Genomic DNA, 17090 nt, shown 5'->3' on the forward strand with positions numbered 1-17090 from the left:
TTTACACATGGAGGCCAGTTTATTTATCATATCAAAAAAAATAACCATCTCGTCACAAAAATGTTCCGCTAACTTGTTTTATGAGAAACGTAGAATCTGTTTTTAAGAGCAGATTTATATGAACAATGGATCAGTATTTTCTTCTACTTTCTTTTCAGTAGATTCTACAGTAGATGAACTGCACTCATGCATTAACCTGATCATTAGAAAAATTGAATAATGTATGAAAAAAGGAAGATCTTGGGTAAAGTGTCTTTTAACAAATCTCATGCAATCTATTAATTATTTGTCTGGCAAAGCGCAAAACATATTTAAAGATGACAACAAAATTTGTCAAACAGAAAAACATTTTCCAGCAATTTAATGAGACAAACAATCAAAAATATTAAAAACACACATAAGAAGGATAAAAGTATTACCATGTTGGAATGCATTAAAAGCTCCTGTTCACAAATTAATAGGGTAGATTTAGTCATTTACATACAAACTTAACATTTTTTTAATCCTCGAATGTCTTTATGATGATTTAATGAAAATTCTGCAGAGAAAGTCTACCACTCATTTTGAAAGAAGCCGAATAAATAAAAGATAACTGTCATACTAGTTATTCGTTGTACATTTCTAGATCTTCTGCTTCATCCCTCCAGCTCGAGAAACACTATTCTTTTGGCCAACTCCTTCTCACCGTACTTCTCCTGCAGCTGCTGGCGCACAAGAGAATCAGCGGAGCTCAAAAGAACGTCGTCAGAGCGAATCCAAACGGGTTCATGAATGATGGAGCGATTCAAAAGCAGATCCAGCGCAGCAGAGAAATCTCCGCTGGTCCTCAACAGGGCTTTGGTCACATTAACTATGTCCTAGAAGAGAAAGCATTAGTGGAGGTTAAAAAGTATTTCAAACAGAAAAACAGAGTAGGAACCAATAATATTAATGAGTTATTGGCAGATTTCAGTCTGAACTTCTGTTTCATGGATTTATTTCTATGAATCCAAAAATAAAGAGTAAATAAGAGAAAATAAATGCAGTGAGACTTGTTCAGCTGATCTATAGGAGGCCGTCTATCTTAGAGAAAAACACAAATATAATTAAGTCTAACTCACACTGCAAAGACAAATGGAGCACTCACCTGATTTGTCTGGTTCATCAGAGCGCTGAGTTGCTTCATGTCTTCCTCTAACTGTATCTGAGTCAGCGATGGTGCAGCATCTTTCCTCACTAGTGGCTGTGGTCTGGACAGAGCGGTCGAATTGTCACCAGAGATAGGCTGGGACTCTTCTTCCTGAGATTCACTGTCAAATATGAATAGGTGGGCCCTGGTGGCTGCATGCAAAGCCTCTGAGGCTGCAGGACCAGAAGCCGCAGGACCAGAAGCTGAAGGACCAGAAGCTGCAGGATCAGAAGCTGAAGGATCAGAAGCTGCCAGGCGAGAAGCTGAAGGACTAGAAACTGCAGGATCAGAAGCTGCAGGACCAGAAGCTGAAGGATCAGAAGCTGCCGGGCAAGAAGCTGAAGGACTAGAAACTGCAGGACCGGAAGCTTCAGGATCGGAAGCTGCAGGACCGGAAGCTTCAGGATCGGAAGCTGCAGGACCGGAAGCTTCAGGATCAGAAGCTTCAGGATCAGAAGCTTCAGGATCAGAAGCTGCAGGATCAGAAGCTACAGGACCTAAAGCTGAAGGACCAGTAGCTGTAGGACCAAGTTCAGGGTGTCCCTTATCGGTTGCACTGTCACTGTTGACAGCCTGGGTCTGTTGAGCCTCCTCCTGGAGGGCTGCAGTAGGTCGGGACTGTGCGGAGACAAGGTCTGCAGTCGTGTCTGAGGACTGAAGGGCTGGTTCTGCTGATGTGGTCGGTATCGCTGCTTTTACAGGTGGGTTCTGGAGATCTGCAGCTTCATCCTCAGAAGACTAAGAGACAGCAACATAACAGTGTCAAGTTTAAAGAAAAACTTCTGTCACATGGAACTACTTTAGGTCTGTTACTAGTCATTTGTGTTTAACTCCAAAGAAGAGATTTGTAGCTGGAGGAGAACAGACTGAGGGAAGATACAAAAGATATTAGCAACTATTCCTGATATTAACTGAATATTCGACGACCCTAGCAGTATTACAGAACTTTTTGTTTTGTGATTGTTTATGTAATTTCTAAGCAAAGTAACAACATTCCCTTGTTTCAACCTCTCAGTTGTGTGTGTCTGCTTCTTTCAGACATTTCACTCCTGCTCTCCAGACAAAACTCCCCAATGACCGTCCACCTCTCAGAAATTCAAAACCACACTGTGAATGATTCTATTATTCAGGATTATGATTACTTATTGCATGTATATGTCAATGGGTTACTGTGCTTGGGTATATGTGTATTTGCACAGCTATTTATTTTTAATTTGCAATGTCATGCTGACTGGAAAATAAGTCTCGCCTCGACATTATAGGTCACAAAGGGACGTGCTGTGTTGTGTAGTCGTACCTCACTTTCATCTTCAAACTCCTTTGTAGCCAACTCCAGAATCCCTAACTTTCTCTTCCCTTTTCCCTTCTCTGCTTTCTCCAACGAGTTTGACTCTTCCTCTGAGGAACATGGTGAAGAAGAGAACAATTGGCATGACTGGACATTTTATTAAAACTTTATAAAATCTAGTATAAAATGAGGCACAAATGAAAACCTGGTTGTGGCGTTTCAGAGACGACAGTTTCTGCGCTCTCCAATTCTTCACTCTCTGCTTCTGCTGCCGCACTCAGTCTTCTGGCTCTCTTTGAAGGCGGCGAGTCTGTTGAGGTTTTCTTCGCAGACTGGGGAGAGGACACTTTCTCAGCAGAATATGGTAATCTGAGTTTTTTGCCGTAAGGTTCATGCGATGATGACGCCTCAGGCTGCCTGCGCGTTGATCGATGCTGTGGTCTTTGTTCCTGCTTGGGGGAAGCCCCCAGCTTCTCTTTCTGCTTCTTGGGGGTAAGAGAGCTGAATGGGGAGTCCTCTGGCACATTTTCTTTCTGTGGAGAGTTGGTTTCTTGTGTCTTTGCTACATCTGGTTCTGTGCCATCAGCTGGAATAGGGGCATCTTCCTGTGGATCCATACAAGGCTCCTCGGGCTGAGAGACGCTCGATGTTTCAGCTTCGACATTTTCAGGTTCTGAGCTTGCAGCTGGTACAGACTGATCATCCATCTGCAGGAACACCAAAACTTCAGCTAATTATCAAATCACATGTAAACATTATGCCATTAAATCTTTGCGTTTAATACCAATACAGTATACATGGTGTACTTTATCTGTGGTGTTAGAAACAATAAGCTTTCATTGGAAAATTTTGGAACTTCTGTCTTTTATCAACAGAGAAGAAGTTGCAGGCTACATATTTATAAACACTACAATCTATGGAGGTGGTCTGCAGGATGGTCAGTAGAAAGTATGTGAACAGGGGCTGTTGGAATACACTGTATATATCTTCATGTTTGTATAATAATAAATTTAAGTCGTCACGTGTACAACAGATTTATTAAAATGTGCTGCTATCTAGTGGTTGTATCAAAAAATACACTCCTCCTACAGCTTCTGCAGCATCAACCACAGTTAATCCGATGCTGAAAATAAATTTGGGAACATTACAATATTAAAAAATATTATATGCCAGTTCAAAGCTTTACACACAAGATGACATTTATCATATCTTAACAGACAAATCTAAAACACAAAGACGACCTGGATGGAATGAAGGAGGCAAACCCCAAGAATTTGTGATTAAAAAATAACACTGTACACAAAAGACAATGGAATTAGACAATACCCCCCGACAGGGACATGTGACAATATATAACGAGAGCAGCTGTATGTGAATTGGACTCAATGCACGGGCAGACCTGAACCTAACTCTGAAAGAAACATGTGATGTGTAGAAACAGGTGACACCAACTTTCAGGAAAATTACCTTGGTCTCCTCCTCTGTTGTTCTCACCTCCTCAGCGTCAGACAGCGTGTGAGCCAGTCGGACCCTAAAGCGATACTTCATCGACTGCCAGCTGTGACTGGTCACCCTCTGCTTCTGCATCTTCTGCCAGAGCCGGTTTCCCCCCGTCTCGCTCCTGTGTTTGCTGACATAACTCAAAATGGCTGCATCTTCTTCAGGGGAATAGGGAGCCCTGCCTACTTATAATGACACAAAGTATGTAACACAAGTGAGTCAAACGCAAACAGAAGTACACTTATTCCTAATGTGACAACAAATCGTACAGGTAATACAAAGGCCGTCTACACATTACAAAACAGAATCAATGGCAGAATAAATCCTGACAAACAGTAGTGTTATGTTTCATATTGTACCACCTGCGAGTACAGAAGAACCCTCTTTCTTTACATGTCTAGGAGAATGTCGCGGGATGTCTTCAGGATTTAACCTGTAGTCCTCAACGTTTAGATGTTTACCCTTCTTGATACAGTCGTAAATGTAATCGATGGACACATACCTGAGGAAAAAAACAACAGCAACCTCATTTCCTACTGTTTTTGAATTTCTTTTAGTTTGTTATAACTAATTAAAACACGGTAGTCTTTCCTTTACACACTTTCTACCAGCCTCCCAGTCCAGCACCTACCAGTGAGCAGCAGTTTCAGGAATGGCGCCTCGATCGTCTTTGTCAATCAGCAGGATGGCTCCTGGCTGCTGGACACTGCACATCATCCCTCCTCCGGATGTGATGAGCGGCTGCAGCCTGCGTTTGACGGGACCCGGTCGTAGGAAGAAAGACATGGGTTCACTGTCTGTGGTCAAGAAGAGTCCGGGGGACATATTCGATTTGGCCACATCCTGCTGCTTGGACGGCATGGTCATGTGTCACCTGTTGGAAGATATGAAATTACAGACAGAACTTAATAAATGTTCATGTTAAGCCTTTTCATATCATGTGTCTAGTTCTGTGAGGGTGAGTGCCTAAATACTTAATAATAACTAATATTAAAATATAAACATAACAGATAAATTGATAATCTATTCAGTCTCTTTCTTACAAGTAAAAATGCCAAATATTAGCGCCTCCACCATATTAGACATGAAGACATTTTACATATATAAAAGTAACAGATTGATCATAGTTGAAAACATTTGTTACTTAGTTGGAATCTTCCATAGGCAGCTCATTCACAGTTTTCTGTTATTTCTTTAATCACTTGAACAAAACAAGCTTCATTTGGGTGTGAATTGGAAGCATGCATAACTAATTTCAGGATGTATTAATTTCTGGAAAACCAATCCTCAAGATATGTAATCAGTTGATAAAATAATTAGTGGATTAATCCATGATGGAAAGCATCATAAGTTTCAGGCCTATAACAGTAAAATCCTAACAAAAGTCTAATGATGTAATGTGTCGCAGTAAAATCATTTAATATAGCTATTGTCCAATTATACTTAATTTAAGCTCAATAACTTTTCCCGGGTCGAACATGTACTTTTAACAGAGAAGTTATGGTTGTTTTGATAAGTGAAGGCTCTTCTGATACCGAGTTGTAGTTAACTGAGTAAAGCTAACAAGTAGCTCGTCTGCTTCTTTAGCCTCAACGTATCCAGACTACAGACAGATATTCAGCATGATAAACTGATGCTGTGTTTGCATTGAAAACGACATTTTGACTAGATACTGAATTAGAAGTTTACCGTGAGGTTTCCCGCCGCGATAGAAACCAAAACACAGCCCACTTCCGTGTTTCTCTTCTTCGTTGACTTGTTTCCAGTCAGTGTCTCATGACCGCCCCCTTTGTTCGCCTATGAAATAACATCACAAAAATATACATTATACAATATATTGCTCTTATTTAATTGATAGGTAGTTGATGCAAAAATGAACTATCAAACTGAATTGTGTGGTCGCTTCAGCTCAGAGTAGAATAACAGACCTGGAGTCGAACACACAAACAGACTAGATGATCCATTAGATGTGGTTGTTGTAATATATCATCTGTTCTGATCAGCTGATTGTCCTCTTGACAATCAGCTGCTGCTACTCCTGCTCTGATTTCAAGCTCCACTCTGTCCAGGGCCTTTCTTCCTCTCTGGATGGAGGTTACCTGTTCTCAAACCACATATGACAATTATATATATGAAACATACAATCTGTAGTCCAATCTATTCCATCTCAACACATATTGTGTGGTCACAGTGGAGTGTTTTTTTTTGCGTTCATTAGTTCTTCGATGCATCAAAAGGTTACAATAAAAAAAATCTAAACATTTCATATATACTATTTCAATACAATGACCTCTTAAAGGCTACACCTAATTGATGACATTTTCACTCCTTAAATTCTAACTTGTAGACCTTGTGTATTTATGAAATCCCAAAACACATATTTATCTCTACTAGTTCATGGTTGCGTTGGGTCAGGAGGTGAAGGGAAGGAATTGGGCTGGCCTGTTTACCGTGTCACCTTGCTGCCCTCACCTCCCTCAAAGCCCTGACAGCTACATTATTGTTATTGGCCTTTATTGTTCTCTCCCTCTGCTGCTCAACCAGCTGAAACAATAAAAACAGCCACTGATGTATTGCAACTTGACAAAATCAATATATGTTTATGGACAATCTCTAAATATTAGACAGAGTCACTCCTGCAAGCTGATGATGATCCATCCTTCACTTGAACCTCGATCCTGAAACAGTCCACATACTCCCGAACCATCGTCACACAAAAGAGCTGATCTGTTGAGTAAATATCAGATTTTTATTTTCTTTTTCAGGGAAAAATGTTCAATAGTGGAGAGGGTGCGTGGTCGGGTCAACAAAACATAACACAGTATAATATGGTTTGGTTCAGAGAGAGGAAAGTCCCCCTGTTGTATGATTAGGGGCTTGTCTGAGCCTGCAGAGGGCGGCACTGTGCAACTAAAGTCAACACCAGAGCTGTCAGTCAAATAATATCCTTAATACTTACTGTGTCTGAAATGAAGATCATTGTATCAAATACCTTTTAACCTCCATCAGGAAGAATAAGCAATCAGAAACAAGTCGAGGAATCAGATCAAATCTCTAACAGGTGAATACACGTCAGTACAAAAACATCTCACAGTTAGAATCCTTAGCTCCTGTTGGAATCGTCAACTGAATCTTCTCAGTGAAACAGTTTGAGGCTCCAGTGTCGTGTCACCTTGTTCCTGGCAACTTTCCTGTCGATGCGGTAAACAAACAGTGGATCTGTAGGTAAAGTGATTAGTTGGTGAACCACAGCAAAGCTTCACCTTCATTTTTGTGTCATATGAAGCAGTGTCAGGCTCTCCCCGAAGAATCTAGCAACATTTTTGGCATTTTCTAGGGACTTTTCTAAACTTTCATATTTAAATTTGGACTGAGTGAATATTTCTACAGATTTGAGGAAAAAAACATTTTTGACACCAGTTTGGCATTTGGAGAAATATGCTTATTCACTTTCTTGAGAGTTATGATCAGTTTGGCTGCCTGTTCTTTAAACATGGGCCTGGAGTTATCATAGCTGAGCATAAATAAAGGAAACATGGAGATACAGCTCTGTACAAAGACAAAAGTTGCCTACAACAAAACCCACTGTTCACTAGTTACCATTTTCTCATTAGTTTCATTAATGCCGGACACAACTAGCTCTTTCCCTGTTGCTGGCTGTTAAGAGAGAGAGCTGTGTCAGTCCATCACACAATCTGCCATATAGTCGGATTTTACAAATACTTTATCCATTGAGGATGTTATAAACAACCACATTATAGTTGTGTTTATTCTTTAAAATATGTGGGAATTGAAAATGTGTGGGTTTGTTTTAACCACATCTGAATAGGTACTGAGAGTCTACATCAGTCCTTTCTCTAGACAAGACAAATGAGGAATGTTGCACAGTATGTTTCACCAGCGGCGGCCTTGTCTGAGTCATGACAGGTCTCGTCATCCACGGCATTGCATTAATTTTCCACTCAGGTTTCAATTAATCATGTTCAAGTGCAAGTTAATCAGTGAATCACGAGGAAAAAATCCACCTGATCCACCTTGTCAGTTCAAATCTAAGATACACAGTGTCAGAAAAATGTTGTGGGCGGAAAAACGCACGTGAGGATTTTCAACAGTGTTGCAACTGAAACAAAACCTGTCACGATAAGATGACTTAATGGATTCATGTTGGACTGATTATCCACCTCCAAAATGTCTTTATTTGATTTTATTATCCAGAACAGATTTGAAAAAGAAAAAGCCATTATAACTTAAAAGGAAAAGAGATCTTAAAAATGAAAACGAGATTCCGAACCAAATTGATGGAACGTTGCCTGCTAGTGAAAGGAATCAGTTTATGGAAGAATTGCAACTAAGAAACCAAATAATCTAAAACATTATTTTAAAAAACAAACAATTTAAACCAGTATGTTGATGAATTACAATGAAATGTGTTAAACTTTAAATGGTATAAATGAATTGTAACTTTGGGAACTAATGGAGGGATGTGAGGGGCCGTGTTGCCCTACAGCTATTTAAATGTTTATTTTATTGAATAATTTGCTTTGTTAATTAATGTATTGTGAAAGAGGGGCAGAATATAAATGATTATTCTTCTTTCTTCTCATTTTTGTTCAAGATTTAAGCAGTCGATGAATGAAATAAACTAATAAGTAAATGAGTTAATTTATTCATGTGTTAATTATGATATTAATGTGTGAATGTGTTCTGCAGGCCTTGTGCATTAAAATTAATATAAAGCACAATATAATACATTTTTTAACAAATTTTGTACTAATTAAGTACAATACAGTATTTTTATCACTAAAAATCTGTATTAAGAGTTATTGGAAATAATGCTGAATCATGAAGCTATATAAAGACACGTTTTATTGCATTATAAAACTACAATGATTATAATTTTACAAGGGGAATATAAACCCGCTATCGTCGTATCTTGGTTGAAGTCTACCTCTACACATAGAGTGTTTTTCAGTTAAAACCTAAAAGAACATGAAGTGCCTTGATACAAATTCCTGAGTTGTTTTCTATGTTAACACGAGATTAAATGAAAATAATGTCTGATGAGCTATATTGGTCTTACAGTGGCAGGTGTATCACTTCACGCTCGCACGAGGACACACAAACACATATCAGGTATCACACACTGGTGGGAGTCAAATTCTTCTCGGATACCAAAACAATAGAGAATAAAAAATGAAGCTGCCGTTTCTTAAGGAGCCCGAAGAAAAAACAAAACTTCCCTTGTGTAAATCAAAAAGTGCTGTCTTTGGACTCGGCCCCATGTGGACGGACAACAGCAGAAATATACTTTCTGAAAAATGATTTGGCAGATCGGCTCAGGAATCTTGGCAGGGCTGGGTCAGTAGAGACCGGCCGTAACAAAGTGAGGATATGCTGACTCAACATAAAGCACACATTTAATTACCATCATCATCAGCGATCCAAGAGGACCATCCGGCCCCGAGCCAGAAACCCCCTACCATCAGCTGCCAATCCAAAAGGCTTATTTTTAGGGGCCATACTTCCAGCTCCTCTCTCACCCCTGGCTTTCTCTCCTCGTCTCAGCTTTTTTTTTTTCACCACTGTCACATGAATTCCTGTTGTTCCTGATCAGGTCTTTATGTTCCCACCCTTTTTCTGTTTGTCCTTATAACTGGAGAAAACCCACAGGGACAGAGTCAGTACAAGTACTCAGATTATTTACACTGTACTAAAGTACACTGTAAAAAAAATACTCTATTACATGTTAATATCCTGTTTTTTAAAAGTAGAATGAACTGAATAAATCTTTAAGAAGCATAACTAATGCTTTTAATGTCTATAATACAATGGATGTCACAACTCTATCTATCTATCTATCTATCTATCTATCTATCTATCTATCTATCTATCTATCTATCTATCTATCTATCTGTCCATTCTTCCATCCATCTATCCATCACTCAAAAACACGAAACTAACAAAAGGAGGCTATAATATATATTTCTGATGCTAAGAAGGATCCATATCTGCTGTTTTATGTTATTTAAACATTGTTTTTCATAAATCTTTAAGGAAGCATAACTAATGCTTTTAATGTCTATTAACACAATGGATGTCACAACTCTATCTATCTATCTATCTATCTATCTATCCATCTATCTATCTATCTATCTATCTATCTATCTGTCTATCTATCTGTCCATTCTTCCATCCATCTATCCATCACTCAAAAACACAAAACTAACAAAAGGAGGCTATAGTATATATTTCTGATGCCAAGAAGGATCCATATCTGCTGTTTTATGTTATTTAAACATTGTTTTCAAAGTGTAGCCTATGGCAGCATCGAGTGGAACAAAGAAATAAGATAATATAAAACCATACAATAATATTGGATTTATTATACAACAGTAGAAAATGTGATGCCTATCTCTGTTTCTCGACCAAAAACAACTATTCGCTGAAGCTTCAGACAAACCACAAAAACAATCTGTGCTCCATAAAATAAATGTAGGAAAAAAACTTTCTTGAATGAGACATTATCAGAACACCACTCTTTTTTTTTTATTAAATCACTGCACATCTATAGTCATACAAAATATCCTACACATAAAATACATTTCATAGTGTACAATATGTACATTAAGAGTTTTTATTGAGGATAATAGGTCAGGGTTATCCTAAAGCCAGTTTACCCTGCAATTAGAATGGCTTGGACTCAATGGTGGATTAAATCACCAATGTAAAGAAAAGCATGCGGTCTGTGACGAAAAAGGAAAAACAATGTGTAATGCATTCAAACGATTTCTGTTCTATTGACATTTTAAACATAAGATAAGACCATGCTCTGTTATAAACCCAACATTTCCCACAGTGAGCAAACACTTGGACTCATGGGCCTCCTGCCCTAATTGGTGGGGTTGGAAGATGAACAATAGGGGAGAGAGGAGGAAGCAGGAGAGAGAGGGAGAGAGAGAAGAAGGAAAGAGAGTGTAGGAGGCGGGGGGGCAGGGAGAGAGGGAGACAGAGACACAGAGGGATAGAGTGCGTCATGCGAGTCCCATTCCACCAGTATCTGGGCTTTTAGCAGAATAACTAATGGTTCAGGACTCACAGTAACGATACGTTTTAAGAAAGAGGAGAGTATAAACTGTAAATGTAAAGAGCAGGGCTGTGCGGCCTCCAGGTTTGAACACAGGTTGGCCCAGTGCGTTTATATGTGAACTTTCAGCCTCTCACTATGTCAAGCTGGATTTGGCTCGAGCCTGTGACCCTTGAAAGGATGAGCAGTATAGAGAATGGATGGATGGATGGATGGATGTGTGGAGGTTGTCTCTCTCCTGAAACCAACTTGGGAGCTGGTTCCCCACGCTAGGACAGCTGTGTGTAAAGGAACGGGTGCAGTGTGTTGAGGTGAACCGGCGTTGTGGGCTTCAGTGTGATTTCATGAGTTTCACCCGGACTCTGACAACCTCTCCCTCTATCTTATGTTTTTTACCTGGTCTCTCCGTAAATTTATCTATTTAAAAAAAGGAAGGACAAAAGGTTATGCTCCCTCGAAAAAAAGGAATAAAAAAAATAGACCCCCTCACTGCTCGCTGATCAAATCGGTACCCACAGACTTTGCTCTTCTAGTTCAGCAGAGTGCAAATGTTGCAATCGTTTCAACATGGTGTATGAGTGTGTGTGTGTTTGTGTGAGTGTGTTTGGTAAGAAACACGGACATCAGCTGATGTAATGACCATAAAGCGGATTTCCCGGGTGACTAGAATGTTTTCAAGGAGGACAATACTTGAAAATGTCGGCGTACTGTTGATGTGCAAGACAAATCATGTCGCTTCAAACAAGAGACAGATTTCAAATAAAAAGTTAGAAAATATTTTATTTACAACAAATTTATTTTTCAGTTGTATTAAACCGTTCCCTTGTCTGCACACTGACCCCCCCGACATAGAAGACACTTTGTGTAGATACATAATTTCATTGTAAAAATTATAACTCAACAAGTTATAGAATTTGAAATAGAACTAAGGCTTAAAGCCAATAGTGCTCGACACACAACTGTATGAAAATAATACAAGTGAATATACATTATACATTATATATGTATAATATATATGATAATTTCTATATTGCTTTCATTTCACAACAAAGGAGACATATTCTGCTCAAATTCATATTCATAATTTTAATTTGGGTTATTACTTTACATGAGAACGTTGGGACTACGGCAGCTGAGAAGGCCATGAGAGGAACTGGCTTTACCGGGTACAGAAAAACTGAAAGAGCACAATATGTCTCCTTTAATAGGCACAATGTGGCGTATATATATTTCAAGAGTGGACCTCATAGTGGCAACATGTTGGCCTCAACACTTTCTCACAGTTTCTGCAGGTGACCAAGATTAAAATATAATACAGGCAATGATCTGATATGTCTTTGGATAGAGCTGATCAAAACGAGATAGCACCTTCACCCTGATGCTAAAATAGAAAATGTCTGTGCATTGTTTATGTTTGTGTGTGTGTGTTTGTGTGTGTGTGATGCATTTCTGCATCAGAGGTACTGAAGCACGTGTACACTGCTGCGGCCTATGATGGTGAAAATGCAACATGTAAGCTGCACATGAATAACAGATTCTCTACTGTGTGATGCAAGGTTTACAATATTCACAGTGATACATTTCTCCTTAAGGCCCCTGCAACAGGCTGTGTCGAACATTCATGATCTGTGCCTGAGCCTGCCAATAAGAAAGTCCCGACTCAGTTACCCACCGACGCTCATCCTGATTGGTGCAATAGGTGGTAGTTTTGTATTTATGTTGGCAGTCTACTCATGATGAAATATCCAGGCTAAGCATCAGCTAGATGACTGCGTGCCAATATGTGAAGTTATTCACATATTGCTGTCTAGACCAGATCTGACATTCACATTCTGTCTTTCTTTCCTTGATTTCTCATCCCCTGTTCTTTCCACCTCCCTTTCTCAATTTCCCACCGTCAGCCTATCTGACTGGCTGCCTCTGTCGTGTTAAACACACAAAGAGCACACAGTGCTTCATCTCAGCTTGTGATTTTTAAAATAAAAATGTCTCTCTTGTTTTTCTTCCCCACTTTTTTGGTCCTTTTCTTCAGTTAAACTCTAATACAAGTCCTTCATGATCTCCTGCAGCAGCGGGTGTAGGCACATGTCCACCTCGGTCTTCTTCAGCAGCTGGATGAGGTGCACGTGGTCTGTGACGATCTGCCGCAGGTCGGTCATCTTCTGGAGCAGCTTGGCGAACAGCTGCAGAGAGTCCGGGTGGTTCAGCTTCAGCTGCAGCTCGAGCGAATGAAGCACGGTCTCCTGAAGCTGCTCGATGGGTTTCACGTTCAGAAGGCCTGGACGGTCTGGTTGTTAGACAGAGACATTGAGACACAGTGAAGAAAGGAATAAAAACACATGTACAGACCCATAAAGGAAGAAAAGTAGAAAGGTCACACAACAGAGGGAGGCGGTCTACATGGGCAGAATTACGACAGGTGCACGTGACTAATCATTTATCAGCTATTAGGTCAACATTTCTATGAATAGTGAGAATGACCAGCTCTACCCTTAAATTATTGCTATTTACAAAACCCTGTTATCTTTATTTCAAGCAATATATCTGTCATTTAAGTTAATAATTAACTTAAATGTCATAATTTAACACTGAAAGGGTTAAAGGCCAGAATTTTATCAAGTAGCCGCATGCGAACCAGTTACGTTAGAGCAAACAAATTCAGCAATATCGTAGTAAGAGGTGGAAGAAATGGGTCTGTTTGGTTTTCTGTAACACAGACATGAAAAGATAGGATTTTACACAATTAATTAGGCACTGGACTAATTTACAGTAAAAACTTTCATTCCTTCAACTCCTAATACTTTCTTTTTAATATAAATCATCAATGTTAGCACATGACTAAACAATTTAAAGGTCTTTGTTTAATGGCAGCTGATAATTTGTTTGCCTGTGGAAGAGTAATACAAACTATCATCTCCAAAACCCAGCTTATTGCTGTAATTTGTTCTCACTTCTTGATGCAGTTGCTGTTTAAAATAGTGAAACTTGAGTTCTTTCATACAAAACTCCCAGGCCCCCCAGGAAACGGATATGTAGGTCAAGGCTGACATGAGATAGTGTGCATGATACCGGGGGTTGATAACTTAGATCGTTAACAGACTTCACTTTATAGCACTTTACATTCAGGGTGAAATTACTTATTTTGACTTTACGTTTCTGTCAGGAAATATTTTTGTTGTAGCTACATTAAATAAACTACAGGTTACATTTAGATCTCTCTGCACTCTAGCAAAGCAAAAATCAAAGAAATATTGCTTTTTATTTTTGTTGTTTGAGAACAAGCCTTGATGCCGTGCCAATCTTTAAACTATAGACTTTATGGACGAGGTGTTTCCACTCCCTCCTACAACGCATAAATGAAGCTCAAATATCCTGAATACAAGCCAAAGTCTGAACAGTAGTGATCAGGGATGGAGCCACAATCCCTTTTTTTTTTGCAAAAAAATAGCAAAAAGAGACACCCACCCCCGCTGAGGATGATGACAACCAGAAACAGCGCCATGTCACTGTCGTCCAGCTCGAGCGTGTTGAACTTAACGGAGAACTCGAACTTCGGTTCCATCATTTGACAGAAGGGTTTCCTGAGACTCTTGAGGAACTCCCGCGTCATGAAGATCTGTCCGTAGGAGATCAGGGTCCCGTCTTTGTTCATCAGAGGGGACATCATGATAATCAAGACCTCTATCACACCATACTTCAGCAAAGTCACCTGTGGAAAGGGGAAAGGGTTAAGGTGATATGTATAAGATCCTCATTGGATGATCTCCAGCTGGTTTCAATGGTCCCATTGCTCGGTGAAGAGAAACCTTTGTATCTCACCTGATCGTTTAGATCCAGATCAGTGAATCCTGGGATGCTCTTGGCAAACTCAGTCACTTCCCTCACTGCTTCAGCAGAGCGTGACTGACAGCTTTGGAAGAAACGTAGCTCCAAAGCGTTCTGTGGCTCCTGTCCGCTGATGCTTGTCATTCCCCAGACGCCATAATCCGACCCCATGTGATGTTCTGTGAGGCCTGCAATTTGCATAAAGAAAGGTTTGTCTCTGATGTTGTTGTTTTAGCTGCAGAGTTTGGAAAGAATCTAGATCAAATGAGAAATGTTTTCGAACTATAAACTGACACTGAAGGCTAAAGTCATATATTTGTTTGGTTCTATTTTGAATTTATATAAAAATGAATGTAGATATATCTTTATCTTTTGATACAAGTATGATTAAAAAAAATGTATATCATTTACCTTATTACCTTATCTTATTAGCAAACTTATTAGCATTGTACTATGCAATACAGTGTTTTTTGATTAATGCTTCTGATGCATAATATATTACTTTTACACTTTCTTTTCAGATCCTAAAATCAACCCCCCATTATCACAATTTGTTCTGATATTTATACAGTGAATGATGATGTCATCAAAATGGCAATTCCATCAGATGAACTGGTTATATTGCTTGAAAAAAATAAAAACTAAAAAAAAACGAAATGGTGCACACACTGCTACAAACCTCCGTGTGCGGCTGTGATGACAGAGGCCGGCTGCTGCTCCTGGATGGGCATCTGCCTGCAATTGATGAACTGCTCTCCTTCCATTAGAGACTTAATGTCATGGATGACAAAAGGCTGGAGGCAGAGAGTAGAGAAAATGGAAGAAGGAAGGGTTAATTTGTGGGAGTAAGACAGAACATGTTGGGAGAGAACAGAAGAAAAAAAGAAAGGTGGAAAAGTAAGCTCCCATGTCCTCGGGTGAGCTACAGGTGTAATCACAAACACTGTCTATGCATGTGGGTCATGGCTCATTCATCACACTTCACATCTCTCACATGGGGCAAAGTAAATACATCTCCTATACAGTCAGAGGCAGACAAAAAAACAAATTACAGGTAAATAAAGCTTAACCGAGTTAAGTTCTGATATTTGTTAAAAGACATGCTGTGGCCTGAAGGATGAATAGTACCATTCATACACTTAAATCTTCCCTTGTCAGAGTGGTTACATGAATAATGAGACGTCCTCCCGGATCTACTCGCCTATCCTCATGCGCTCTCAAAAATTAAATGGGTTCTTCCTTTGGTCATGTCCCATAAGATTTCATGGAAAGGCAGATTCATCCTTTATCGTTATTGCTTAATCCTTTAAGAGTCACAGAGGCTCTAGAGCCAATCCCAGCTCACATTGGGCAAGAGGCAGGGTTCACCTTGGAGAGGTCTCCAGCCCATCACAGGGTCAACAGACAAAGACACTTCACACATTCGATTTACAGTCTCCAATTAACCTAACACCAGGCTGCATGTCTCAGGACTGTGGGAGGGAACTGGAGGTCTCAGAGAAAACCAGCGGCACAGGAAGTATATGCCAACTTTAAAAGAAAAGTTAATTTCACCAGCATTACACACTCTTGCGCTATTCAGTGCACTTGCTGTGTTTTATGCTAGAGCCTAACTTGGCCAAAGTTGCAATATCCAAAATATGAATTTGGTCTTATTAAAGAATAAAATGAAATTGAAGGTTTGGTTCAGTTTGCTTTTTATAATGTCGCCTGCACAAAAACATCACAGTCTTCTTCCCATTCTTACTAACCACTTCAGCAAACAACTGCAATTAACAAGGGTGACATTTAAACCCTCGTTCTCCCTTCGCCTCTGATGCGTGTGCATGGAGTGCAGGTGGAGGGAGCTCACATGAAGGCCCCGCATGTTAAAAAAACATATAAATATACTGTGTTTGACTATATAACAGAGGGCTCCCTTATGCAAACACAGGATTCAGTGTCGTTCGGCTGCTATCACTCTGATGAACAGTCATAACAAGCAGACCAAAGAGATTCAGAGCAGCCTTGAACTTGAGCCTTTTTAGAGAGAGAGAAAAAAGAAAAGGAAAAGAAAACTTATGATACTGCTGCTAAAGCTTGTCTCCAAATGAAGAGCCAATAACTAGTATCACATTCTATAAATACGGAGATTCAACATCTCATAACGTGACGTAAAGAAACAGATAAATAAATGATATGTCAATAATATTTATAATTTCATCACTAGTCAGAGTCCTCTTTGC

At 39.5% G+C, this 17090-nt stretch overlaps 2 protein-coding genes across 4 annotated transcripts in view; both read right to left on the reverse strand.

The window, feature by feature from the left end:
* Window positions 1-344: 344 nt before the first annotated feature.
* On the reverse strand, window positions 345-5710 carry terf2ip (telomeric repeat binding factor 2, interacting protein). Of its 3 annotated transcripts, none has more exons than XM_062404778.1 (8): window positions 5646-5710; window positions 4588-4830; window positions 4319-4458; window positions 3924-4138; window positions 2662-3163; window positions 2466-2566; window positions 1127-1906; window positions 345-857 (listed from the first exon to the last, which is right to left on the reverse strand). In XM_062404778.1, exons 2-8 carry the CDS (start codon window positions 4821-4823, stop codon window positions 636-638), a joined length of 2196 nt encoding a protein of 731 aa, XP_062260762.1. In that variant the 5' UTR covers window positions 4824-4830; window positions 5646-5710; the 3' UTR covers window positions 345-635. The 3 variants fall into 3 exon arrangements, with proteins under 3 accessions (XP_062260762.1, XP_062260771.1, XP_062260755.1); XM_062404787.1 differs by having other exon boundaries at window positions 3951-4141; XM_062404771.1 differs by having other exon boundaries at window positions 3924-4141.
* Window positions 5711-11802: 6092 nt separating this feature from the next.
* pparg (peroxisome proliferator-activated receptor gamma) overlaps window positions 11803-17090 on the reverse strand; it is a 29295-nt gene continuing 24007 nt past the window's right edge. Inside the window, exons 6-9 of the mRNA XM_062404844.1 lie at window positions 15545-15659; window positions 14860-15053; window positions 14506-14749; window positions 11803-13327 (exon numbers count right to left, since the gene is read on the reverse strand). Coding sequence (XP_062260828.1) covers window positions 13080-13327; window positions 14506-14749; window positions 14860-15053; window positions 15545-15659 — 801 coding nt within the window. The 3' untranslated portion in view covers window positions 11803-13079. The remainder of the gene's footprint in view (window positions 13328-14505; window positions 14750-14859; window positions 15054-15544; window positions 15660-17090) is intronic.

This window comes from Platichthys flesus, chromosome 2 (genome assembly GCF_949316205.1).
Source record: "Platichthys flesus chromosome 2, fPlaFle2.1, whole genome shotgun sequence".
Lineage (NCBI taxonomy): Eukaryota > Metazoa > Chordata > Actinopteri > Pleuronectiformes > Pleuronectidae > Platichthys > Platichthys flesus.

What these genes read in the sequence shown, in the direction of transcription:
- terf2ip (XM_062404771.1), bottom strand. Translation starts at nt 4,823, where the DNA reads ATGACCATGCCGTCCAAGCAGCAGGATGTGGCCAAATCGAATATGTCC. An exon ending in CTCTGAAACGCCACAACCAG is followed by an intron (nt 2,567 to 2,661) that starts GTTTTCATTTGT and finishes CATGTTCCTCAG; the next exon opens with AGGAAGAGTCAAACTCGTTG. An exon ending in AGTTTGAAGATGAAAGTGAG is followed by an intron (nt 1,907 to 2,465) that starts GTACGACTACAC and finishes GCTGTCTCTTAG; the next exon opens with TCTTCTGAGGATGAAGCTGC.